Below are 27,783 nucleotides of genomic sequence, written 5' to 3' on the forward strand. Positions count from 1 at the left end.
TACAAAAGAGGTTTCTCTCACCAACCAGAGTTACACACTCTACTAAGCATGTAAAAAGCATTTCTCAAATCATTCCTTTTGAAAAGTAGCAAGACTATCTGAAGAACCAAGCATGTCACTAGCTAATTCCCTCAGCTGTTACAGATGGGGTACACCCAAGGAGGATGGAAATATATTAATGATTTTTAAAAGGAAGTGACTTCTCATTTCATTCAAATGTTTCTACTTTTGTTACAGTGTCAGGGGTTGAAAGACAAATAGACAAACTCAACACAGTACAGTAAAATAAAAAGTACACAGGTGTGGAAGAAAGCAGGATAGTTCTGGTTCACTAGCAATATGATCATAGGCAAGTCACTGCAACCCTCTGGGTCTCAGTTACTTCAAGTGATAAAGTAAAGTAAAAGTCTCTCAGTCGAGTCTGACTGATAAATAATGGTTTCAACCCAGGGATGGAACCATATGGATTCTTTAAGAGCTGAGCCACAAGGCAAGCCCATACTTCAAGTGATGAAATGAAAGAAAGTGTAACTCACTCAGTTGTGTCTGACTCTTTGTGACCCCATGAACTATACAATCCATGGAATTCTCCAGGCCAGAATACTGGAGTGGGTACCCTTTCTCTTCTCCAGGGGATCTTCCCAATCCAGGGATCGAACCCGGTAATCCCACATTGCAGGCTGATTCTTTACTGTCTAAGCCACCATGGAAGTCCATACTTCAAGTGACAGGGTAAACCAAATAATTCCTAGTTGTTTGTAGTTTAGATTCTGTGTCATGTACGACTCTTTTGCAACACCATGAACTGTAACCCACTAGACTCCTCTGTCCATGAGATTCCCCAGGCAAGAATACTAAATGGGGTTACCATTTCCTCCTCCAGGGTATCTTCCCAACCCAGGGATCAAACCCCTGTCTCCTGCATTGGCAGATAGATTTTTTACCACTGAGCCACCTTGGAAGCCCAAATAATTCCTAGGTTCTCTCTCAGATGTATCACTCAAGTTTGAATATAAGATAGCACAATGGAAAAAGGACTCAACTTTCTAATTTCATACTATCATTTTTATCCATTTTGGATTCAGGAAAAAAGTGTCATGTACACTGCTTAATCTGCTGAGCCCTTATCTAATTTCATTTTCTAACTTCATTCATTCTTAATACCCAGTACTGAGGAGCAGTCCTTGACTTTCAAAGAAGAGTTGTTCATAACACTGATTATCCAATAATACCCCTTCCATAATATCCACAGTCCATTTCCCAGGTATGGATGAATCATTCCAAAATACTAGCTTATGAGGAATTCGATAAAGACAGACTACAGGTGATTAGAAGCTGCAGGAACACCTGCATTTACCAGAGACTTTTGAGAATTTAACAGGAGAAGCTTCTTAAATTTACGTACAAAGGAGAAATTAATCGACAGCAAAAAAAAGCATTCTAAACGAAGAATGTCTGGGAATTAACAGAGCAAGAGAAAGCCACCGTTTTTTTCTAGATGGGAAATAATTGAGTTAGCTGTATAACCTAATATGTCAGATTTAATTTCATTTTTATATAATAAACTTACATTCTCAACAAAAAGATGTTTAAATTACTATTTTTAAAGTATAACAGAAATCACATTTATGTTTGCTATTAGAAGACCAGATACAGACTATATAAACACTTAAGAAAAATAAACAAGTCAAATTACTTATATTTGGGGAAATGACTTTTATCAAACTGATAAATGACTTTTTATCAAACTGCATTAAGAAAAATACAGAGTCCCAAACAACCATAGCTAATATACAGAATGACAGTGGTAAAATTCTACTGGAATTCCTATATACAGCCTTCAATTTCCTTCAGGGTTTCTATCAATGTAACACACTACAAACAAAGGCAAGGATTTATTCTGACATCTAGAATAAACAGTGATCATTCAAAATCAGCTCCTCCAGACATTATATTCATCTATGTCTTTTAGATAGAAACAAATGAAAAGATACAATACTAGCATGATAAAGGAAATTGTAAAACTCTTATTAATAAAACAAATATATTGGTAAGCAGTCATGGCATACACCAAAAAGCCAAGGAGAATTAAAAACAAATTTCTATTGATATTTCCCACAGAAAGTACTCCACCTCATTGTTTCTCAATAAAACTTGAATTACCAAATGGCAGAATGATTACCTAATTAACAGTTTTAATTATGACCAAAGACCAAACAATATGACAGACGTGTACTACAGGCTCTTTTAGTCTGTTTCTCTCTTATAAACACTCAATCCATACTAGTTATAGGATAAAGGATGAATTAATTCTTGAAGAAAAGCTTAAATTTCATAGAGTTAAAAATCACAGTAGCTTTAACTCATAATGACAATCATAACTTGAACTAAAGTCTATTTGGAAGGTTTATTTCAGATGATGAATAGCCCAAACAAGTTGGCCTGTATCTTTTCATTGAGAAGAAATCCAATTATTTAACCAAACACTGAGTGCTTATTATGTGCTAACCTCCTTTTCCAAGCCAGAAGAAAAGAAAAAAGGAAGAAGAATATGGATAAGATTTAGTCCCCTTCTTCAGAGCTCTTATAGTTCAGAAATGCAATGTGATTTGATGATGAGTTTTCAATTGAAGGTGTAAATGACTTTGCCAGTAGAAAATATATGATACAGAGAAGTCTTGTCAAGGAGATTCTGAAATATGCCTTGAAGTATGAGCAGAAGAAAAGAAAATCAATAGGTCGGGTGTGTCAGGAAGGCAAAAGAGTTGTGCAGAACACATGAAAGCATGTGAGACCATGTTATAAACAGAGGATAATAGAACTAGTACTTTGACAGAGTTTGAGGGGACTGTCCTATGTAAGAACAATGAGGGACAAGACTAGAGGGATGGGAAGCAATTCTCTCCAGAAGGTCCTTCTATGCCATCATAAGCTGTCAAGACTCTGTACTGAAAGCTCTGGAAAGGCATTACATGATTTTAAACACACACTGACATCATTGGAATAGCATTTGAGAAAAATAGCTCTAGCAGCCATGGGAGAGATGGGCTGGAGGGCTGTTTGGAATTGAAGAACTACTACAATAATCCAGAAATAAAGTGACAGCGCTAAAAGCTATAACTGTATATTATCATGAATTCCCACCTTTCTCAGCAGCTTAGGAATAGGAATGAGAAAGGTGGTCATACCACCCTAGAGTTAAAGTTACCCGGATGGGTAAGGTGAACAAAGTGGTGAAAAAATAAAGAATAATAGCAGAACATGGTTGAAGTGATGAACAATCAGGTCCAGACTGATTATGAAATGAAGTTAAGCAACATAAGGATTGAGTGAAGGGGAATGAAGGATAAAGCAGGCAGGATTTTGGTCCCCATGACCTCGATCTCCTGGTACCACTCCCATGATCTTATGTGGCAAAAGAGGGTTATCTGTTTGTGACCAATCTATTCAAGTGTCCCCATTAAAACCAAAGAGCTTTGTTAGGCTGGTGGCAGAAAGAGAGATCAGCAAGACTGGAGCATAAGGAGAACTTGTTACTAGTTTTGAAGATTGGAGGGGGTCACAAGCCAAGGAACACAGTCGGATTTAGGAGTTTAGAGTGGCCTCTTCCTGCTAGGAAACAAGGAAACAAGACCTTAGTCTGACAGCCACAAGGAATTAAATTCTACCATCTACAGTCAAAAATGAACCTGAAAGCAGATTCTTTTCCAGAGTCTCCAAATAAGACACTAGCTCAGCAAGCACCTAATTTTAGTATTCTGAGACCTAGAACACAGAACTCAGTTTAGTCTTGTGACCTGTAGAACTAAATGGATGCTGTTTTAAACAGCTAAATTTGTGGCAATTTGTTGAAGAGCAATAGAAAATTAATACATGATATGAGAGAGGACAGTGTGATAGGTATGAGCGCCTGTAGTGGGACGGATACAGAGAACAATAAAAATAGGAGGTTCTATGCGACTGAAATGAAGGGTGGTTAAATAATGCTGAAAGAGTGGGCTACTGTATACAGTTGTGCATTCTGTGCACTGTACAACTCCATGTGAAACCAATAACACAATATATACATATTTATGTATATCAGTAACCTCAGATATGCAGATGACACCACCCTTAGGGCAGAAAGTAAAGAAGAACTAAAGAACCTCTTGATGAAAATGAAAGAGGAGAGTGAAAAAGTTGGCTTAAAACTCAACATCAGAAAACTAAGATCATGGCATCCGGACCCATCACTTCATGGCAAATAAATGGGAAACAGTGGAAACAGTGGCTGACTTTATTTTGCGGGGGCTCCAAAATTGATGCTTTTGAACTGTGGTGTTGGAGAAGACACTTGAGAGTCCCTTGGACTGCAAGCAGATCCAACCAGTCCATCCTAGAGGAAATCAGTCCTGAATATTCATTAGAAGGACGGATGATGAAGCTGAAACTCCAATACTTTGGCCACTTGACGGGAAGAGCTGACTCATTTGAAAAGACGCTGATGCTGGGAAAGACTGAAGGCGGGAGGAAAAGGGGATGACAGAGGATGAGATGGTTGGATGGCATCACTGAATCAATGGACATGAGTTTGAGTAAGCTCCAGGAGTTGGTGATGGACAGGGAGGCCTGGCATGCTGCAGCCCATGGGATTGCAAAGAGTCGGAAATGACTGAGCAACTGAAATATATATTTCTTACAATACTTTTCGAGCAAATAGAAGTAAAGGTATGAGGAAGGAGGGTATTTTCTAGCTCACCAAAAAACATGAGCCAGCTAATATTGGATATAGCTTCAAAAAGACAGGCAAAAAAAAAAAAAAAAATATTCAGATGCCATGAGTCTCAAGTGCAGAATGATGAATGAATGAGGACAGCAGACAATGTTGTGAAATGAGCGCCACAGAACCAGTAAGATAGCAAGAAACTGACTTTATAAAAATAGTAGGGATTTCCCAAGTGGCACAGTAGATAGCAGTCCACCTGAAAATGCAGAGGGCACAGGTTCAGTCCCCGGTCTGGGAAGATGCTACATGCCATGGAGCAGCTAAGCCCATGTGCCTAGAGCCTATGCTCCACAACTAAAGAAAGCATCACAGTGAGACGCCTGTGTACCGGGACTCGAGTAGCCCCCACTTGCCACAGCTAGAGAAAGCCTGCACATAGCAACTAAGACCCAGCAAAGACAAAAATAATAAGATTTTAAAGAATTTTGCAAAAAGAATAGTAGAATAGTATGGGACAATAGAAGTCAGTTATTACTTCTGCCCGTCGCAAGATTATAGCTCCTTTAAATGAAGTCACTCCCGAGAGGGTCAATTCCTAGGCAGGTTGATAAGAAGTCCAGGGGCCCAAAAGGAGAGAGGGATCTGGAATTCTCAAGGAGGAGGAAAGGACAAATGTTTTTTCCCTCTACATTCCTTAGGATTATATAACAATAATGTATCCTGCTTGAGGACAGTCTCTGGGAAAAAACCTTCTGGCTAATCCTGTAATCTTAAAATGTAAATTATGGGGGTGGGTCTAGTAAGGTCTTTACAACCCCAAAACATTCTTTTGATTCACTGTAATAACTAATTAAAAGTACATAACTCCATTGCTAACACTAGAGAGGGGGCACTCTTTCTGCCCCCTGCTGATGTCTATGTCAGAAGCTTTGTCTATCTCCTTTATACTTTAATAAAACTTTATTACACAAAAGCTCTGAGCGATCAAGCCTCGTCTGGGCCCCAGATTGAATTCGCCTCCGGAGGCCAAGAATCCCAGCATCTTTTGTGGTTCAGCAACAACCTTTCACTCCCACGGGCAATGAAAGTTAGTGCCTGCCCACGGCAAATGACTCAATAATAATATAATTCTCATTTATTGAACGAGACCAAAAAACCAATATATGCAAACTTTCTAATTCTTACAACAACCTACAATTACATGATAATTACATGGTAATGACTAATTACCTTTATTTTACATATGAGCAAATGAAAGCTTAGAATTCAATGACTTGCTTAAGGTCACACAAATTAGTTAATAATGAGGGTAGAATTTAAAACTGGGTCATTCTGTCTCTTCTCTTTTAAGCTTCCTTCCAAGCAGACAAAATGTGGACTAGATGCTTCATGATATCCAAAGTCCAATTATCCAAAAGCCTAATGCCACCATGCACGGGCATGGCACCCTGGTGTACCAAGTGAGTTCTACCATACACCTTCATCTGTGTCTGACGCTTAGGACCGTTGTCTCTGGGGTAATCTCTCTATACATGTTACCTTCTCTCCCCAAGGAAATAGGACAGTGACTTGGTTCAAATGCATGCCTCCTTAGAAACTACACAAAACTCTGGAGAGGTCTAGTAGGCAGACACATGCTCTCATTTGCACATCACAGATGGTTATGTCTACTCATAGCTTTGGATACTTTGGCTGTGATACAGAACAGGGCATGCTGGTGCCAAAACTATCTGTAATATTGGGGCTTGAGATTTCTAAAAACATACACTCTCTCACACCTGCCACACGTGCACGCACACTCACGCCCATCTCATGTCAGGCAACATCACTGGCCTCCTATAGTGCCAAGTTCTAAGCAAGCAGGCTTCTCACAGAAATAGTTTGAATTTGGGAACTGGCCAAGATGTCAACGTTCTAGACTACATATACCTAGCATTTTAATGCTAATTGCAGCCTAGGAAAGAAATATTGGCAGCAAGTTTGGTATTCTGATATTTTCTCATTTCTTCCTTCTTGTATATAAGACCTGGAATCTTCCCGTGTGAAGTTGTCTTCATGAAATTCAGGCAGAAACAGTTTAATGGGATTCAGTAAAATACAGTAAAAGCTTGTATCCTTACTACTAACATCAAGTTGGAAGAAATAAACCCATATGAAATATAAATGTTTCACATTTCTACCTGTCTCATGAAATTCTTGTAGAGTATAAAAAGAGTCATAAACTTTGGCTACTGGTAAAATCATATTTTGGACCTTTGTTCTATTTCTCAAGGTGATTAATTTCATTAAGTCTTTTTCGAAAGTCTGATCATGATAATTCTCAACAAAGTGCTTTGTGGTTATATGTAACTTGCATTGCTAATAATTAAATATTCATCTGGAATGCCAAAAAAGAAACATTTGGGGTGATATTTTCCTGGATTACTATTCAGATAATCCCAAACCGCAAAACTCCTCACTACCAATTTCTGAATATGCTGAATCTAACAGAATATATGGGACCAAACTTTGGCTAATTGCCACAACCCACCAGTTCACATTTAGTTGAAAGGGTCTCCCCATTTTCTTTTACTTAAGCAAGAAACCACAGAGGAGTTTCTTGACCAGGTGGACACATATGTGGATCAGAGAGCATTCTGTTGCTGCCAAACACCCACACAGACTGTGTGTGCATTCATTTCATGACTTCTTAAGCATCGATTGATAAAGTCCTTCTCCTCAACCCAATGTGCGCCAACAACAAAGTCTGATGAGGACAGACCATCACCCAGTCTGGCATATATTAGTGACTATGACTACATGTAAACTACAATTATTTCTTTGTTTCGAGCTGAAGGAAAAGAGTATTCGGGCATAAGCTGCTCTTGGTCCTATAAAAACCATATTTCCATACTAGTGAATGAACCAATTTATAGGTCAACAAAAATGACTTCTCCTTGGCAAAAGGAATATATGGCACCCAACAAAGAAGCTGATTCAAGAATGCCCCACTCCCCAGCACAACCTGATTTAGACAGCATATAAGGAACAGAATCATGAACTGGGAGGAAAAAAAGATGTTTGAGACCCTCTCCCTCTGCTCATCACTCATACACACACACACGCACATGCACACAAACACACAGTGACTTGTCTCACTTAACATTTATATACACTCACACTCACTTAGACTGACTCACAAATATACACACTAACATACACACAAATTCCAGATTCTAACAACTGCACACTTCTCACACCTGCTCACACTCAACCACAAGAAAGGGGAGATACCATATGCAAAAGCCAGTATGTTCTCATACTGGCTCACACTCATTCGCACGCTACATACCACTCCCACACACATTCAGTTAGTCAGTTCAGTCACAGTCATGTCGGACTCTGTGATCCCATGGACTGTAACATGTCAGGTCTCCCTGCCTATCGCCAACTCCCAGAGCCTTCAGAAAAGTTACAATCACAGAACTAACATGTATTCAATATGAATCATTTGCCAGGCCTTCTAAAAGATCTCACATATGAAGACAAGAACCTGAAACTGAAGAGATATTACAAAAGACAATCAAATGAACTATTCACCCTTCAATACAACACACATCTGTTTAAAACAAGAGCCTGGGAGAAAGAAAATCTTGACATACAGCTCATTTATTTCTTCATGGTGGCTGTCATCAGAAATGCATTTCAAATTAAACCAGGGAATTTTAAAAAATGATTAGGCTTAGGCTATACCCTTCCTGACTCCCAAACATTGTGGTTTAATGGGCCTGGATTGGGTATTTATGTTTGTTTAAAAGTTGTCCAGCCTATTTGAATTCATTGCCAGGCTGGCAAGGACAATGATTCAGTAGAATGTTCCAGTAGAATGCCATGTGGTAACCTACCATTTTAGAAGAACAAATGAAATGATACTGGAATCAAGAAGACAAAAGGGTTTCACAAAGGAAGTGACATTTGAACTGGTTATTGAAAAAGAGATCAGTGTTAGGTGGAGAGGAGGAGAAAAGTAAAACGGAGACAGAAAGATCAGCTCTAGTAATTAGTTCAGACAAAACATAAGAGGGAAAATATTTACAAGCTTCCTTAGAATCCTAAAGATTAGACCTCAGAGGACCTCAGAGGTCACCTTGAGAAGCACTTACCACACCTAGGAATTGCTGAGGGGCCATATTCAAAGTAGATTCGGACTCAGTAGGTCTGGAGTGGAGCCCGAGATTCTCCATTTCTAATGTACTCTCAGGGAAGGCAGAGGCTGATGGTCCACACACCATATTTGAGTAGGCAGATTTCAGGGGTTCATGGAAGAACACTGACTTGCCAAGGTGCTTACTAAAGTAGAGGCAGACTAGCAGACAACTACTGTCCAAAGGCTCATCAAGGATTTTATCAACCCACCCAGACACCAAGATTCAAGCTCTTACTGTGGGGATGGCTGAGTCCAAACCATATAGTAGTCCAAATACTTATAGTAGTCTATATGTGTTTGTTAGACCATCCAACAGTGAGCACTTTTCTTAGCTGCTGCTCCTTGAAAAAAACTAACCTTATACCTCAAATATTTAGGCCTTGGCTGGCTCGCAGGAATGTTTTCCTCCCTCAATTTATTCTTAAAAGGGGCAAGAAAGACAGAAAATAAAAAGCTACTGCTTTGACACTTGATGACAGAGACCTTTCTTGCACTTCAAAATTATTCCAATTTGAAGGTGTCCAACCCAAAGCAGAAATTCAGAAATGCTCATTTCCTCGTCATAGAGGATATCTGCAAAACCATCTTAATCTGCTGTGACATTACAGAGATATCAAAGCCAAAAAAGGAGGCAACTTTCAGGGCAACTAATGAATATTCCCACTTAAGAAGGTAAAGCACAAGCAAAAGTCATCCCATTCAACTTATACCTGCAAAAAATGTATATATACTTCAGTACCATTTTCTTCAAAAAAGTGCAGTTTGTCAACTATCAAATCAAAGTAGACATCCAAGTTTAACCTGGATTGTTGAATTTAATCCTTCCAGCAATCCTAACATAACTGTATAGTATTAAATCTGTTTTAGAGGTGAGGACTGAAAGAAAGAGAGCTGGGATTGGAATCCAGATGGTCTGACACAAAGCCTTGTATTCATTCCATTTTACTGAACTGCTTTCCATAAGAACCCATAATGTAATCTCCCTGTTACCAATCCATACCTGTCAATTTACAGGACATAAGACACTTTTGTCAGGGACTTCCCTGGTGGTCCAGTGGTTAAGACTCCTTGTTTCTACCATAGGAGATGCAGGATTGATCCCTGGTCAGGGAATTAAGATCCAGCATGCCACTCAATAGAGCCCTCCTCCAAAGACATTTCTGTCAAAGCATCCACTCACTTCTGCCTTGAATCAGCTAAGGGTCTTCTTCATTTCATCTAGTTGATTCTGAGATCCTGGTCCTTGGAGAAATCAGCATAAGATAGTGATTCTCAAGATATGGTCCATGGAACAGCCACATCAACATTACCTGGGATGTGTTAGAAATTGTTAGAAATGCCAATTACAGGGACCCAAGCACAAGCTGGAATCAAGATTGCTGGGAGAAATATCAGTAACCTCAGATATGCAGATGACACCACCCTTATGGCAGAAAGTGAAGATGGACTAAAGAGCCTCTTGATGAAAGTGAAAGAGGACAGTGAAAAAGTTGGCTTAAAGCTCAACATTCAGAAAATGAAGATCATGGCATCTGGTCCCATCACTTCATGGCAAATAGATGGGGAAACAGTGGAAACAGTGGCTGACTTGACTTTTCTGGGTTCCAAAAGTCACTGCAGATGGTGACTGCAGCCATGAAATTAAAAGATGCTTACTCCTTGGAAGGAAAGTTATGACCAACCTAGATAGCATATTAAAAAGCAGAGATGTTACTTTGTTAATAAAGGTCCATCTAGTCAAGGCTATGGTTTGTCAAGTAGTCATGTATGGATGTGAGAGGTGGACTATAAAGAAAGCTGAGCACTGGAGAATTGATGCTTTTGAACTGTGGTGTTGAAGAAGACTCTTGAGAGTCCCTTGGACTGCAAGGAGATCCAACCAGTCCATCCTAAAGGAGATCAGTCCTGGCTGTTCATTGGAAGGACTGATGTTGAAGCTGAAACTCCAATACTTTGGCCACCTGATGAGAAGAGCTGACTCATTTGAAAAGACCCTGATGCTGGAAAATATTGAGGGTGGGAGGAGAAGGGGATGACAGAGGATGAGATGATTAGATGGTATCACCAACTCAATGGACATGAGTTTGGGTAAAATCTGGGAGTTGGTGATGGACTGGGAGGCCTGGAGTGCTACGGTTCATGGGGTCGCAAAGAGTCGGACATGACTGAGCGACTGAACTGAACTGGACCCCAGACCTAGTGCATGGGAACCCCTGAGGAGGGACCCACAGGGCTGTTCTTTAAGAGATCTCCATATGATTCTGATGCCCATGAAAGTTTGAGAACCACAGCTCCCTACACTCTCGCCAGTTCAAAACCTAGCTGTAAACAAATCACCCTGGCAGAGAGTGATAGAGGAAAAGGGGTTGATTCCAGGGTTTCTCTTGATTAAAATCCAATCAAAGAATGAAATTATAGATTTATTTTCTCAAAAATAGATCAGCCTTTATCAGAGACAGCCTCCACTCAATGCAGTTGCTATTTGTCTCACAAAAATCTCAGAAAATAGTCTGATCCTCCCTGCTCTCAGACCCCCCAGAATCCCTAAAGGGTCATGTATCAACTTTCTTTCCATTTAAGTGTATAGAATAACGTAATGCTTCATGTAGTTTATTTTACCAAATACAGACTTTTAATTCTCTTCACAGTACCCTACCCCACCTGTTAAATCAGGGAACAAAAGATTCACTGTGGTTTCTGGCATCACATTTCAAGTACATGGCTTACTTTTCAAGGACCAACAGCCGTCCTTTTCTAACCTTTTATTTTTGTCCTTAACCCAAACTCTCCATTAAAACCATGAATGAGAATGGTCTCACCAGTAACCATTGTTAGTCATTGGCATTGCCACTTCTGTGACCTTGCTGACTCTGCTTTCACCTTTTGGAATATCCTATTTTCTCCATCCTCCTACCTAAAATTGTATCTGTTTTTGAAGGCCCATCTCAAACCCTATTGTCCGTCTCCCCTTATCAGGCAAATTTGACCATGTAGTCAAAAAATAGATACTCTGGTTTTGGAGTCAGAAAGACTGGAGTCTCAGTTCTAATCTAATGTTTACCATCTTTGTGATCACTGGAAAGTTTGTGAACTTCAATGAGCCTCAGTCTCCTCTTCCCTGAAATGGGCACAGGAAGAAACAACTTTACAAGGTTGCTGTGTGGTTTCAAAGAGAAAGCATCCCAACTCAAGGAACCGAATCATCCAAAAACTCTCAGCCCACATTGACCACTAGTGCCACTTGGGAAGCCCATTGTGTAACAAAGAGGCCACAAAGCCGAAAGCACACATAACTACACTTATAACCTTCTTCCTCTGATAAAAGACGTGAGGGGTAGGGGTCGTAACTGGAGTTGAAGATGGAGTTCAGGGACCTGAAAGCTGAAGAATCTGACCCCAAGTTAGGAACTAAGATCTCTGACAAGTGGGATTTCAGAACTTTAGAGCAGCAAAGCACTCTAAGGGAAAAGAGGGGGAGGGAAGCATCAGATGAGATCATCTGTTATTAATAATAAATTACCAGAGTCTGTGAGCAATTTTAGTTAGAATATAAATTAGAGAGGATTTAAAAACCGTCGCTGTAATCACAAGAATGGCACTCACGTTCATTCTCATGTGCATTTTTGAGCAGGAAAGAAAAGACAGAGCTTTAGCTTGCTCTTACCCTGGTTCCATACACGATGGTTGCCTGTCGAAATGGAAGCAGCATTGACACAGACAGCATGATTTGACATCCCCAGATAAGAGGAGAGCTTCCCACAAGGGGCCAGGCTAAGGTGCCATGGTACCACCTGCTCCTGGCGCACTATCTCCTCCTCCACTGACCCAGGAGACACAGAAGAAAGCAGGAGAAGACACGACCTTGGCAAGATGCTGAGCTGGTTCTACCTGAAGCCCCCTTCAAAGAGGATCTGGGTTATGCTTTAGCATAAAGGCTGTAGATTCTATGGTGAGACGTGGGCAGGACATACCCGGGACGCTGTCAGTTTTCCTGAGGGCTGATGCTTTGAGCAGGCTCTCAGAAGTCAGCTTTTCCCTCTGACCAAAGCAGAGATGGAGCAGAGTTTCTACCTTGGAGTCTAACTCCCCAAGCGAGCTATGAGGCTCACTGGGATACTGAGCAGCGCCCACCCCCCCTTAGAATGAGGGAGTGGGCCAGATATCTAGGTATTTGCAAAATAGGGCCAAGGACCTGAGACCATCAAAGTAGACCCACAAGAATGTGGCAGAATGATTGAGGACAATGTATTTCTAACTAGTTTGTGTGGTCTTGCTCCATTATGGGCTCCAAACTTCCCCCACTTCCATCCGTGAGATTCTGCCTCCTACTATGGGTCCTGATGCACGTTGTTGCAAAATTGATACCCCTGTGCTTCATGCCATTGGAAGAATGGGGAGTAATTAATAACATGCATTAAAAACATCATCTACCAATTGAAAACCTTGCTTTGAACCAGATTCTTCTTCTTTGATTCCCTTTAATCGATGATCACTACATCTCCTAGGCACTTTGCCTTTTCAGGACTCTATGACCATTAACATTTCCCTATTTTGAGCCCTCTGAACCCTCAACTGAACTTTTGCAAGTGCCTACTAGAGGTATCTTCCTATCTCCAATCTCACTACCATTAAGATTCGCCCTAGAATATTTTTAGGGTATAAGACACCTATTACATGGTATCTTGATTTTTGTTTACATATTTTCTTAAATGTTTTCAAGTGAGCTGTAATGGTAAGGCCATTTGGAAACCAGCAAAGAGTTGAACAAAATTATATTGTTCTTTTGAAAACTTGCAAGTGAAGCAGTGTTGAGTGGGTCAAGTTAGAAGCCTTTCAGATGTCATAATTTTAATTTTTATTAACTTTCAGATAGATCCATTAGATATGTACAGGGGCTCCCAAGTACGCTTTACCTAAAACTCAGAGTCAACACATAACCAGTTGTCAAGATCAGATTTTTACTTTTCTTGTCAAGACTCCATGGCAATTCTCTTAAAATTTTCCTTCAAAATTAATTCATCCTCAAATGATAATCCAAAGTCTGCAACATTTAGATATTGGCAGGATACCTCCCCTATGTCAACTCTAATCCTGCATTTGCATATATCAATCCTGCATTTGCATATATCAATCCTGCATTTGCATATATCAATTTCCAGCAAATACACAACATTATAAAAGAGAAGGGCACATCTGTATAAAAAAAGGAAGAGGTAAAAGACCTGATTTCCAAGAAGAAAGAGATTGAAGAAGTTAATGAGAAAAGCAAGATTCAATTCCTTTTCTATTCCAAACTGCTCTGTGTCCCTCTAATTATTTCCTGCCCCCCCCTTTTTTTCGTAATATAAAAGGCAAAAGGAAGTCTGCAAAAGGCACTTAGAACAGCATACATGCCCTTGTTCTTCTACTCACTGTGTAAACTTGAATGGAGAGCAAACTCTAGACACCTGAGTTTCACCATCTGCAAAATGGGGGAACTGGATCAGTTTTAAACTGTGTCTAATATTTAAATTTTATGATTTCATGTATTACAAAAAAGTCAGGTTTCACATCTATACACACACTTGAAGTGAACGCATTCTTTATGCCATCTCTCAAAAAGAAAAAGGAAAGCCACTTACAAAGAACTGAAGCACATTGGATAGGACAGCATGAACAGGCCTAGGTCAACAACACCACCCTAACACCCAGCTATTTTAGCTTTACACGTAGAAACATTGTGAAGGGGCAATTCCCTAATAGTCTAGGGGTTAAGATTTTGCGTTGTCATGGTCAAGGGCCCACGTATAATCCCTGGTTGGAGAATGAAGATCCCAGAAACCACACATGGTTTGGCTCTCCCATCTCCCCCCAAAATTGTGAAGGTAAATAATAAGTTCACTTTTGAGTTGAAATCTGGTGCATCACATCTCCCCTCTTACTCTTCTAGAAAAATAACAAGGCAAGTACTTCGCCTTATAATTGCCCTTTGAATATAGAAGGACAGCTATATCATGTCTCAATCAGCTTTCCTTCCTCCACACCAAATATTTGCCTTTAAGTCCACCATTCACTAAGTGGCATGGTTTTCAGGCTCCTTAACCACCCACATAACCCTCCTGAGGACACAGTATGATCTGGTCATCACTCCTTTAAAATGAGCCTAACAGCTTTTCCGGCAGTGACAACCTCCTCACAAGAACATGCCTCTCGCAAAGGATCTTCTTCATCCCTCTCCAGAAGAGGAGAAGAGGAAACACAAGAAGAAGCGCCTGGTGCAGAGCCCCAATTCCTATTTCATGGATGTAAAATGCCCAGGATGCTATAAAATCACCACCGTCTTTAGCCATGCACAAACAGTAGCTTTGTGTGTTGGCTGCTCTACTGTCCTCTGCCAGCCTACAGGAGGAAAAGCAAGGCTTACAGAAGGATGCTCTTTCAGACGGAAGCAGCAGTAAAAGCACCCTGTATCAAGATGAATCGGAGACCATCCCAATAAACACGTTTTGGATACTAAAAATAAAAAAAATAAAATGAGCCTAACAGGAAAACAAATGCAAACTCTACTAGACAAGCACATAATTTTGTTCATATCTTGAACTTATTAAAAGACTCTGATAAAAGCTATAGATATTCTTTGGAGAAAGATGTTCCTACATGTCTACATAGATTCATAATCTGCAAACGAGCAGTTGTTTCACAACCCTGACATTCATCTGTGGACTTCATGCTAAGAACCCCCTACCCTGAATGTATCTACAGCCCAGCAGGGCTACCATTTCTGATGATATTTAGACTATGCTCAACTTGAATATACAGTGCCATTTTCATCCTCTAAAAGGAAGCCAAGGGATAGAAATAATTAATTTTGAGGTGGGAGTGTTAATAAAATCACTCTACATGTTTTCAGTTACAGTATTTTTAATGAGAGACTTGTGGGAATTCAGCTATGAAATAATCTAACCTACCTATCTATATAACTAAATTGAGTTAAGAGACATGTTAGCAAACATTGTGACTACCCTCCAAGTGCCAATTCATACTAATGCACCTACTGGTGCCAGGTAATATCTCAGATGATACATGTTCAACAGCAGGATAATGATTCATTCTTAGCATGCGGAGCTGTCAGGCAAGAAAGATACAGTCATGAAATCCAACACACTTCCACCCAAAGAGGTGTTTTCTGGTGTTCTAATTTCCATTGAATAGAGCACATTACCCCCTGTTGAACATTAATGTTCAATGAGACATAATCACAGGCTAAATAGCAATCTGCTTGACATCATTTCTTTTCCTGGATACAATAATATTTGTGCTAGGGCTATTCATCGGGCATAGAGAAATTGTGGGCTACAGATGCATTATTGTTGATCATCTATTACTAGAACCTTTGTCAAAAAAAAAAAAAAAAAATAGAAGATCAAGACTTGGGAGGAAATTTTTCAATCCTATATGGATAGCTTGTTTTTGGAGCCTGACCCGTATCTCAGTGTGCTGTTACTTTTGAAAGCAAAAAGATCCAATTATTGCCCCATAATAGGCATCACAGGTACCCGGCCTCAAGTCCTGTTGAGCTACTTTCAGTAATCTCTAAGTGTTTCAGATTCAATTATTGAACCTACTTCATCATGCCTACCAATACCCATTGCTTGCCCTGTGATTTATATCTCCTCCCCCTACAGGAAGTGCATATTGGGCTTGACCATGTAATTTGCGTTGTCCAGTGGATTAAGGGTTGAAGAGAGTTTAAGTTTCAAACCTAACCCTTAAGAGGGACCTCATGTTTATCATGCTTCTGCTTGTTCTCCTGCACCTCCACAAAATCCAGGATAAAGTAACCCTGGTTAATGAGCTAGTCCAAGACACAGAGAGAAGACTCAGACCCAATCTGCAGCTAAGAGTCACCCAGCTGAGCCCAGCCTAGGTTGCCTGAACTCAAACCAACCCATAGACATGTGAGCAAAATTACTAGTACTATTGCATGCCACAAATATTAAGTTATTGTTAGGCATGCAGCAACAGCTGACTCTATACTCAACGTTAAAAAGGTACAACATACTAAAATTGATTTTACAACTTGCCTTTTGTCCCATGAGATATTTACATTACACATCTACACATATACACACATGTACACATATATACACACTTTTGATGGCTAGAGACTGTGTTAGATGTAGGGCATGCCATGGTAAACAAACAATGCTCATGGTTGCTTATTGTCTATTGGTTTGAACTTCACAATACCTCTAACATCTCTGGACGTAATGGGCAATCCAGTGCAGTATAAAAAATTGGGGAGAAGAATCATTTGATTCCATTGATAAGCAAGTGATGGGATCCATCATCTCTAAGAGCAATTAATAGTTATATTCCTGACTGTGAAAAAAATGAAATGCTTCAACATTGGTATGCTTTACAGATAACTAAGGTTTGCATCTTAAGCTCAGAAAGTTGAACAATATTGGCAAGAAAGACTACTACTCATAGAACATAATTTAACTTTTCCTCCATGACTGAAGTCCATCATTATGAACTACAATTATTGTGCTGTGCTGTAATATGGCTCTTGGTTTCTCCACGCTTCTCTGTCTCCTCCTTACAAGAAGCCTGTCAACTGTATCTTCTGCTGTCATCCAACCTGCCTCTAACAGTCCTCTTTCCCTACCGGTCTTCCCCGAACTGCTACAGGTCAACCAGTAACCATACTTATGAAGAAGTGTATATTAAGATGACTCAGTGTAGTACTGTGACCCTCACATGTTAAGTGCATGGTTCTTATGCATGGGATTCACACAGCAAGTCCTGACCTTCACAATTCTTTCCTGCCAACCTCTTGATTCAAGGTTGACTATTCTAGAAAAGAGAGGCTACCAATGCAAATCTGACCTTGCAGAGGAGTTAATGTACCTTACATTTTATTGTACTTTAAAGATCCTGAAAGTGGTTTTTTCCCTACTTAATAATCACAATACAGTTCAAAGAGCCAGATGAAAAGAACTAAATGGATTCCTACTCTGGTGTGCGAATAGAGAGCTTGCATTGCTCTCCAAACTCTGAGTAAGATTACAGAAAGTCAACAGTTGGAGGCCCTAAAACCTCAAGCACCATGCAGCTATAAGCAGTTTGTGTAAAAAATAAGCACCGGGAATGAAGTATGATGACAGGTATTCAGTTAGGCCACATCAGAAATGAAATATAATATGGGCAGAGTAACACTCTGGAGTAGAAAGACAGGCTGGCGTAAATCTCTGCATGCACTTAGATTTCAAATTTGTGCATCAGTTGTATAAAAGTTTATTTCAGCAAAATTGGACCACATGATCCTAATACTTTGACTTTGAAAAAGAAATAGATGTCTTGCTATATATTTCTCAGCATCAAACTATCATTGGTTCAGAAAGCTCAATTAATCTGAAATAAAGGATTCCTTCATCTCTGAGCGCAAAGAGCCAATGTTCCCATCAGTTTTTCCGGTCACATCTAACACAGCGTCTGGGACCTAACAGGCACCCAAAATAAAAGCTTGATGAATCAATGAATTTGTAAATTCATCAGATTTGTAAATTATTTGCCTCATTTCTTCCAGTTACAGCTATTTGGGAATCAAAAAAAAAAAAAGAACTAGATTAAATAAACCACTACCCTATCATTTACGACCTCTTTGTATTACGAATTCCATTATTAATTGCCTTCTGTGTGTGCACTGTCCAACAATAGCATGGAGCAAAGAAGGCAGACATGGAAGAGAAAGCAAGTGGGGAAGGCAGCAATTACCCTGAAGTAGAACTAATTGTTCCAAATCCCTTGCCTTAGGCTTCAGTTCACATAATCACTGTTTCTGTGCTCCCTCTGACTGTATACCACGAGTGAGTACCACTGATGGAATGCAATAAGTACCAAATCCCTCCTGCTTCTCTCCATAGACAGTCTATGCACAAAGCTGGTAAATAGGTTCAAATGTCATGACAGAAGCACGTTCCAGCTGTGGCCTCCATTGGCCATATGTGGGATCATGTAGAAACAGTTCTGAGAGAAGGTCTCAGCTATGGGTGGGGAAAAGGGTCTCAGCTACCTGTAATCATTATCTCTGATTTATGACATGAAAGCATGAAGTAGTTTGGACTGTTTCTTGATATTCCCCACCTTCTACCTACAGAGCTCTGAGCAAATTAGTTGCAACAGGTAGATATTTGCATGTACCGTGCATATTTAAATTCAGCAATCCTAAATTCAGAGTTCTCCAACAGCTGTCTAAACATCAGTCAGCCTAAATTCAGTTATTCCCTAAGATCTCAAAACTGTCTATTTCCTATTTTGGGGGTAGTTATTGTTAGTAAAGGGATAATTTCATGAATTCTTTCAGAATGCTTTTCTTCACTTTTACCATGAGGGGAGAAAAAGGTATAATGGGGCAAAGGTAAAAAGTTGGTCCCCAAACTCATCTTTACTAACAAAGGAAAAAGTGTTAAGAGTTGAATGTGTATCCTTTAAGTCATTTTCAATAAACATACTAATCCCCAGATAGACATACACGTGTATGTGCACACACTTGCAGAGATAATCACCCTATATAATCATTCATATCCTATTTTATCACATTCTATGATCCTGGAACACACGCAGTTTTGTAATTCTATTTTCCATTCAGTTTCTTCCAACATTTTTTAGAGGGCCATGCCACACAGCATTAGGAATCTTAGTTCTCCAGTTCCCCGACCAGGGATCAAATCTGTGCCCCCAGCATTGGTAGCATGGAGTCTTAACCACTGTACCAAGAGGAAGTCTCTTCTTCCAATATCTTAAAGATAAATCTTCATACAGGTGTAAATCATAGTGGCCAAAACTGAAATCAGTGATCATTCCTGTTGGGAAACAAATGTGTGTGATGTGTATATGTCTCAATTCTCAGACTCACACAGGACAGAGGTGAAAGAGTTCAATCAATCACCTATGAACTTCTTATTGATAAGGCTTGAGGGGGCTCTTACAAAACTAAAACTGCATCACCAAAGAGATGAGTTAAAATATGAATAGTATTCTTGGTGTCATTGACGTTTAGTTGCTCAGCTGCAACCCCATGGAGCATGCCAGGCTCCTCCCTCTCCATGGAATTTTCCAGACAAGATTACTAGAGTGGGTTGCCATTTCTTCCTCCAGGGAATCTTCCCAGCCCAGGGATCAAACACATGTCTCCATGTCTACCTAAGATTGCAGGTGAATATGTTACCGCTGATTAGAAACAATAAAATCAGAAACACTGATTTATTCACTCAAAAAATATATGCATGCCTATCACATACTAGGCACTGTGCTAAAAATGGTTGATAAAAGGATAAGACAAAGTCTAATTACTAAATCTAATTTACAAAATGTATTAAAGTGAAGCTTTCATTTAATCACCAGTCCCTTTTTCACTAACAGAAGAGTAATATCTAAAGGCAAAGTTTCAGTTCCAAATTTCATGTAAAACTGAGGGACAGTCTACAAATACCTAACCAGTACTCTTCAAAAATGTCATAGTCATGAATAAAACTAGAAATCTAAGAAATTATCATACATCAAAGGAGACTAAGGAGCATGACAACTCAATATGATGCAGTCTTCTGGACTGCATCCTGGAAGGGAAAGAGGACATTACTGGAAAAACTAGAAGGGATTCAAGAAAAGTCTGGAATTTAGATAATAGTATTGAACCAATGTTTTAACAAATGTCTATTGGAGAAGCTGAGTGGAGGATATAGAGAAAATCTCAGTATCATTCTTACAATTTTCTGTAGCATTAGAGTTATACCAAATAAAAGCTCAGAGAACTAACATCCCACATGCCATGTGGCAGAGCCAAAAGAATAATATCATTGAAAACTAGGTCAATATCAGTAAAGATGAGGAAAAGAAATAGAAGGACAATTTAGTATTTACACACTCCTCTGTGCCAGACACTATGCTACATAATTTCTATGTACAATCACAATAAAAATCTCAAAAACAACCCCAACATACATCCTATTATTATCTCTCTTTCACTGAGGATGAAAGTGTAGATCAGAGAAGTGAAGGAACTTGTCCAAGGACACAGAGGTAGGAAGTGGCAGAGACCAGGCTGGAAGTCTGACATCAAGACATAACCACAGTAAGTTCTACCACCCCACTAAAGAACTTTGTTTCTACTCACAAGGCTCCAAGCTATTTGACTTTCTGCTCATAACGACGCTGAAATAAAAGCTATCTTTAAGAAAGCTTTTGTATTTACTAAGTCTCCTTTCTAATGTCCAAGAGGTATTGCAGCAGCTAAGGCTGGTTTTGTTTTCATTTGTACTGCTGTTTCTCTTAACTGTCAGCTACTTCTGTCATTTTTCATTTGTCTATTCAATCTATACAGCTCTTATTCCACTGAATGGAACCCATCCTCCAGTTTCATCAGAACGATCCACGCTCCCTGTCATGCTTTGCACTTCAAGTACTGGAATAGTAGCACTTGGAGCTCATTTCTATAGGACCTGAGGTAGGTTTTGCAGTTTCTTGCATTCTATCCATGCATGAGTATCTCAAGGACTCATTTCTCTCATTGGCCATCTATTCTAAGGATAGGTTTTAGACCTCATATTTATCTTACGAATCTCCCCTGTGGTCACTGGGTCAGTGGCTTCATTGAAGATACCAATTCGGCACAGTTCGCCACCTGAGTCCCACAGAACAGTTGTAACCCATCTACCTCAATGGTTTCAAGAGGAAAGGATGATCTTCTGGGCAAAAGACCTTAAGGAAATCTTATCCTTGGAACTGAGACTCCATTCTCCAAGGTCTTTCACTGTTTCACTTTTGAAATTGTTCCCTTTCTCCACCAGCTGCAGGTAACAGAATAAAATGCCACCTTATGATGTAGAAATTGCAACTCAGAATCTAACTACTGTGTTTCCAAATTAAAGTAGCTGATTTCTAATAATAAAGGCCCCTTTCAGCATTTCAAAGCTGCTAAGTGACTATTTCCTTTCCTCACTCAATAAAGAAAGTCTGTTAAGTATACAGAGAGGCAAGGGAACAGCTGTGACCCAACTAACGAAAGGAACACCTTTCCAGATGCTGGAGATTTTTATGAGAAAGGAAGTACAATAAGGTACTCAGCCAGTTGACACTTTCCTCTTTCAAGCATTTGGCAGGTTAATTTCACCACTAAGTTTCAAAGATATATTTGAAGTCAAATGTTTGACTCACTGTGTAAGCTAGAACAAGTCTTTTCTTTCTGGACGCCAGTTTCCAGGACCTATAAAGTGAGAGAGTTGGATTAAAGGTCTCTAAGGGCCCTGCCACTCTGACTTTATAATAGTTCAACAATTGTGTACACAGATCTAAAGTGCAGTTCAAATGAAGGCCAACACCCGAACAATGGTGCCGATCTTGTTCTGCTAGCCTAATGAGCGTGTGAAAAACACTAATGAGTATGCAAAAATAGTCTGAAGGAAAATAATTTGCCGCACCAATAATTCAGTTGGAGTAGTTTATTCCCTGTCATTTGAATTCCTTCCCTCTTTCCCATTTCCATATCCTCGTCTTTGATACGACACAATCTAGGTAGTTCTCCTCCCCTTCCCCTGAAAGAAAGTGTTAGTTGCTCAGTCATTCCAGACCCTTTGCAACCCCAGGGACTTCAACCCACCAGGGTCCTCTGTCCATGGGATTTCCCAGGCAAGAATACTGGAGTGGGTTGCCATTTCCTTCTCTAACCCTTCCGCAACCCAAACCCGATACCTCCTTCAAAGCATAACCCACTATTTGGCTGAATATTGGAGTTTTTACTAATTCCTCCCAACTGGTGATCTCTTCTGCCTTTGAACTCTAACAGTGAGCACTGTGTGGAAAAAACTGGTAATTCTTTTGTGTAATTGTCTGTTCAAAATGTGTTCCATGTTTTGGTTCTCTCTTTTAAAAAGGCCTTTCTGATTGTAACCCAAAGCATCTCTAAGAAATACAAGCATTCTAATTATCAAGTCCCTTCACATTTGTTAAGAAAGAAGGACACAAAGGTTTGTCTTATTCTACCACTAAAAAAAAAAAGTTAAAAATAGGTTTAACTCCAAAGAAACCCCAGCTCTGACTACAGAAATTTCAAAAATAGGGCTTGGGAGTGATCTTAAGTAAAGGGACCCTGATGTTCCCTGGCCTGTTTTTTCATTATTACTATTAATAGTACTCGTGTGAGTGTATTAGTACCATTAGAAACTGTTGTGGTTGTTAAAGACAAAGAAGAACTAGATTTTCCACTGCAGAAATTAGGGTTTTAGAAAAGGCTTTGCATGCATACTCAGTCTTATCTGAGTCTCTTGCGACCACATGGACTGTAGCCTACCAGGCTCCTATGTTCATGGGATATTCCAGGCAAGAATATTGGAGTGGCATGCCATTTCCCGACCTAGTGATGGAACTCTCGTCTCCTGCATTTCCTGCATTGTCAGGCACGTTCTTTACCACTGACCCACCTGGGAAGCCCAGAAAAGGCTTTAGGTAAGGGCATAGACCATTTTACCTGCAAGGGAAATCTAGCAATATAAGGAAATGTTTTCTCTCATCAACTCAGGAAGAAACAGCAAACAAGCTTTTGCTGGGGTAAGATAAAGAATAAATACAAACCAAATGTTCAGTAATCCACTGCAAGGGCTTAGATCTTTTACAAACAGTGATTTAGAAAAACACACCGATTTTGTTAACTGTGTTAACTACTCTTAAAGGTACAATCAAGTACCTCAGATCAAACATTCAACCAATATTTATTGAGCAATATCATGGGTGAGGCATTAGCTAGATGTTATAGGGACCACAAGAGAAACTGACTTGCCCACTGAGCCTGTGCTTCAACCCGGGGAGTGTCTGTTGGAAAGGGTAAGAGGAAGAAAGGGAGGGATTTCCAGGACAAACAGGAATCCTTGACTTTCTCTCATTCATCACATAACATTTTTCTTTTTCCTTTTTTTAAACACATCTTTATCTCCTTTTCCTAAGGTTCTCCCTGGCTACCTTTCTATGCCCTCTACGCTGTCCTACACACAACTGTCAGCAGGATCGCTATACACCCTATGATTCAGCCACACCAAATTATTTGTGTCAGAATCACATATCTCTGGACATTCTCGGGCTGTTCCCTCTGTACATGATTACCCTTTAAGACTCAGACAAAAATCACCTCCTCGGTGAAATGTGTCCTGACACTTGAGGGCAAAAACAGTCCCTCCTCTGCGATCGCACAGTGCCCAGCAGATAACTGCATTAGCACTTAGCAAAGTGTGTGGGAATTATTTGTTTACATTCCGTCTCCCTCTTCAGACAACAGTGTGAGACAGAATTCAGTTGCAGGAAATAGAAACCACACTAACATTTCAATCAGAAAGTGATATAACACAAGGGGTTGCATACATATAAGATCATTGGACATGATGGAGGAGCAGGCTCTGTCTGGCTGAGCCTCCATGAATGAATTCCAGACAGACACACACCTGGCTGACCCTCTCAGAGAAACCGCCACAATCAGGAAAAAGGAGAATGAAGAGGCCACCACTGAAACCACTGAGAGAGAGAACACACATCTACACTTCTAATCCAGACAGGAGGAATAGCCAATGTCATAATGAAAACTCCCAAACAGCTGCTGACTTAAGCCCAGAAGACTGCCTCAGAACTGACCATTCTCTTCACTGTGGGGCCTGAGAAAAGCAACAAATAACAGTAGAATGACCACTGCCTCATTTCTGCCTCTAAATGTCATGTGAGCTAGAGAGAACCCTAGGTACAAGGAGGCTCTGAGAGATATAGATTTTTAACTTTCAAAACTTGGAAATACAGAAAAGCATACCATGAGGAAGTTGGAGTGGATAGTGAGTAACATCTACCATGAGTACCATGTATTTAGTACCAAAAATAGCACTACCTAAGTGAATACAGCTATGCAATACCCAATTATGAAGGTTGTTGGGATTTTTTTAAGCTGCCCCTGTTTCCTGCTTTATCTTTTTTTCTGATTGCAAAACTTACTCATTTTTGAAGAATGTTCACCTTAGCATTACTGATAAAGGGGGGGATCTGGAATAAGTTAAATATAAAACAAGAGGAGATTCATTAAATGAATTATGACAGAAGGTTACACAGTCAGTAAGACAATGATGTAGAACTCTCTGTTGAACAGGAAAGATACCCATGATCTATGTGGAACAGAAGATTACAATCTAACTCACACCATAAACAATTGCAGGTAAGTTAAAGACACGAATATGAGAAGTAACACTCGAAAAATTTCCAAAATAAGGCAAAAAATAAGCATAAACCATACTGGAAACTGCTAAATCTGACTCCATTAAAAGGTAAAAATTTATATAAAATGATGTAACCAAAAAACCATCAATGCCCATCATCACAGGATTAGTATAAAGATTACAGAAAGAAATAACAATGATGAACAAAGCTGGAGATATAACACTCCCTCACTACAGTACACAGTTTTAGTACTCAAAACAATATGGCATTTGCACAAACACACACACATAGATCAATGGAACAGAGAACTCAGAAATAAACCCACACACCTATGGTCAGTTAACCTATGATAAAGGAAGAAAGAATATACAATGGAGAAAACTCAGTCTCTTCAATAAATGGTACTAGGACAACTGGACAGCTAATCAGCTGGACTTATCCCTCACATCATGCACAAAAATGAAAATCTCGAAGCTAATTAAAAACTTAATTATAAGATAGGAAACCATGGAAGAAAATATGGGCAATATGCTCTTTGACATCAGCTAAGCAATATTTTGGGGGATCTATCTCCTTGGGCAAGAGTAACAAAAGCAAAGCAAACAAATAATACTACATCAAACTAAAAAGCTTTTGCACAGCAAAATAAACCATCAACAAAATGAAAAGGCAACGTACTGTATGGGTGAAAGTATTTCCAAATGATATATCTGATGAGGCGGGTAATATCCTCAAAATTTATAAAGAACTTATACAACTAAATATAAAAACAAATCAGATTTTAAAATGATTACACATTTATCAGACCTGGTTAGACATTTTTCCAAAGATGATATATAGATAATCAACAGGCACAAGAAAAGATGCACATCACTCATCAGAGATATGCAAACCAAAACCAAAATGAGCTATCACCTTGCACATGTTAGAAAGGCAAGTATCAAAAAGATGAGAAATGACAAGCATTGGTGAGGATGTGGAAAAAAGGGAACTCTTGTGTTCTGTTGGTTGGAATATAAATTGGTACAGCTACTAAAGAAAACAGTATGGAAATTTCTCAAAAAATCAGAACCACAATATGATTCAACATTCCCACTTCTGGATATTTATGAAAAGAAAATAAAGATATTAATTCAAGAAAATATGTGCACCTCAATGTTCTTTGCAGCCTTATTTACAAGAGATAAGAATATGAAACCAAAGTAAGTAGCAATCAATAGATGATACAGAAAATGTGGGAAAATACACACTACATTTCATACTTATATTCACAATGGAATATCATTTAACCATAAAAGAATGATATCTTACCATCTGCAACATGGATAGACATAGGGGTTATTGTGTTAAGTGAAGTAAGTCAGAGAAACACAAATAACATATGATTTCAATTATGTGTAGAATCTAAAAAAACAAATGAACCAACATAGTAAAGCAAAAACAGACTCATAGATACAGAGAATGAACAGGTGGTTGCCAGAGGGGAGGAGACATGGGAAGAGGTAGAAAATAGGGAAAGGGGATTAAGAAGTACAAACTTACAAAGATAAAATAAGTCATGGGGATGTAATGTATAGTATAGGAAACATATTTAATAATACTGTAATAACATTTTATGGTGACACATGATAATCAGACTTACACTGATCATTTCACAATGCCTAAAAATATCAAATCATGCTATGGTTCACCTGAAACTAATATTTTATTTAGTCACTCAGTCGTGTCCAACTCTTTTGCCACCCTATGGACTATAGTGACGGAGCATGAGAGTGGCCTGTAGCCTGCCAGGCTCCTCTGTCCTTGGAATTTTCCAGGCAAGAATACTGGAATGGGTTGCCATTCCCTCCTCCAGGCCATCTTCCTGACCCAGGGACTGAATCCAGATCTCTTGTGTCTCCTGCATTGGCAGGCAGATTCTTTACTCCTGAGCCACTCGGGAACTATCTTGCTTTTACCTGCTGCAGATATAAACGGCCAGAGAAGGATGATATCTATTGGACAAAGTGTTACTGTGTTCCAAAAAAATACATTGAACCCAATAATATTCTAATGTTGAAGATGGTCTTCCTAGAATAATTGTGAAGAAACTTCTGCTTATTTCTCCAACCATATGTCTTTCCCTACTTATTTAAAGAATATTTACTTCTTTTGAGCATAAATATTTGATGTTTATCTGAGGAACAACTTTTGATTAGAGTTTTTGTCATAGGAAATACACAAATGTATACACATACAAGCAAAAAATTGTTTATAGTTTCAGCAGAGGAATTTTCCTGTGGTCCAGTGGACTAATGTGAAACTAATTGCCAACTGTTGGTAAAAATTTGGAGCCACATGGAAACATAGACACTGGGGAAAGAGCATCATTTTCACAATCACAGTGCAGAGTGCTTTGGCTCTATCTCTAAAGCTGCCTTTTTCATACTGTTCATGGGGTTTTCATTGCAAGGAGGTAAAAACACCTTCTTAAGTGAACAATGCAAAGAAATAGAGGAAAACAATAGAATGGGAAAGACTAGCAGACTCTTCAAGAAAATTGGAGATATCAAAGGAACATTTCATGCAAAGATAGGACAGAAATGGTAAGGACCTAACAGAAGCAAAAGATATTAAGAAGAGGCGGCAACAATACACAGAAGAGCTATACAAAAAAAAAAAAAAAAAA

At 39.3% G+C, this 27,783-nt stretch overlaps 1 protein-coding gene and 1 long non-coding RNA gene across 2 annotated transcripts in view; one reads left to right on the plus strand and one right to left on the minus strand.

Moving 5' to 3' along the window:
• LOC122434616 overlaps positions 1 to 27,783 on the minus strand; it is a 369,037-nt gene that overhangs the window by 172,202 nt on the left and 169,052 nt on the right. The gene's annotated exons all lie outside the window — the stretch shown is intronic.
• Positions 15,045 to 15,343, plus strand: LOC122434614 (40S ribosomal protein S27-like). Its single transcript, XM_043458175.1, has one exon. It carries the CDS (start codon positions 15,074 to 15,076, stop codon positions 15,326 to 15,328), a length of 255 nt encoding a protein of 84 aa, XP_043314110.1. The 5' UTR covers positions 15,045 to 15,073; the 3' UTR covers positions 15,329 to 15,343.

Source organism: Cervus canadensis, chromosome X, assembly GCF_019320065.1.
Source record: "Cervus canadensis isolate Bull #8, Minnesota chromosome X, ASM1932006v1, whole genome shotgun sequence".
NCBI classification, from domain to species: Eukaryota; Metazoa; Chordata; class Mammalia; order Artiodactyla; family Cervidae; genus Cervus; species Cervus canadensis.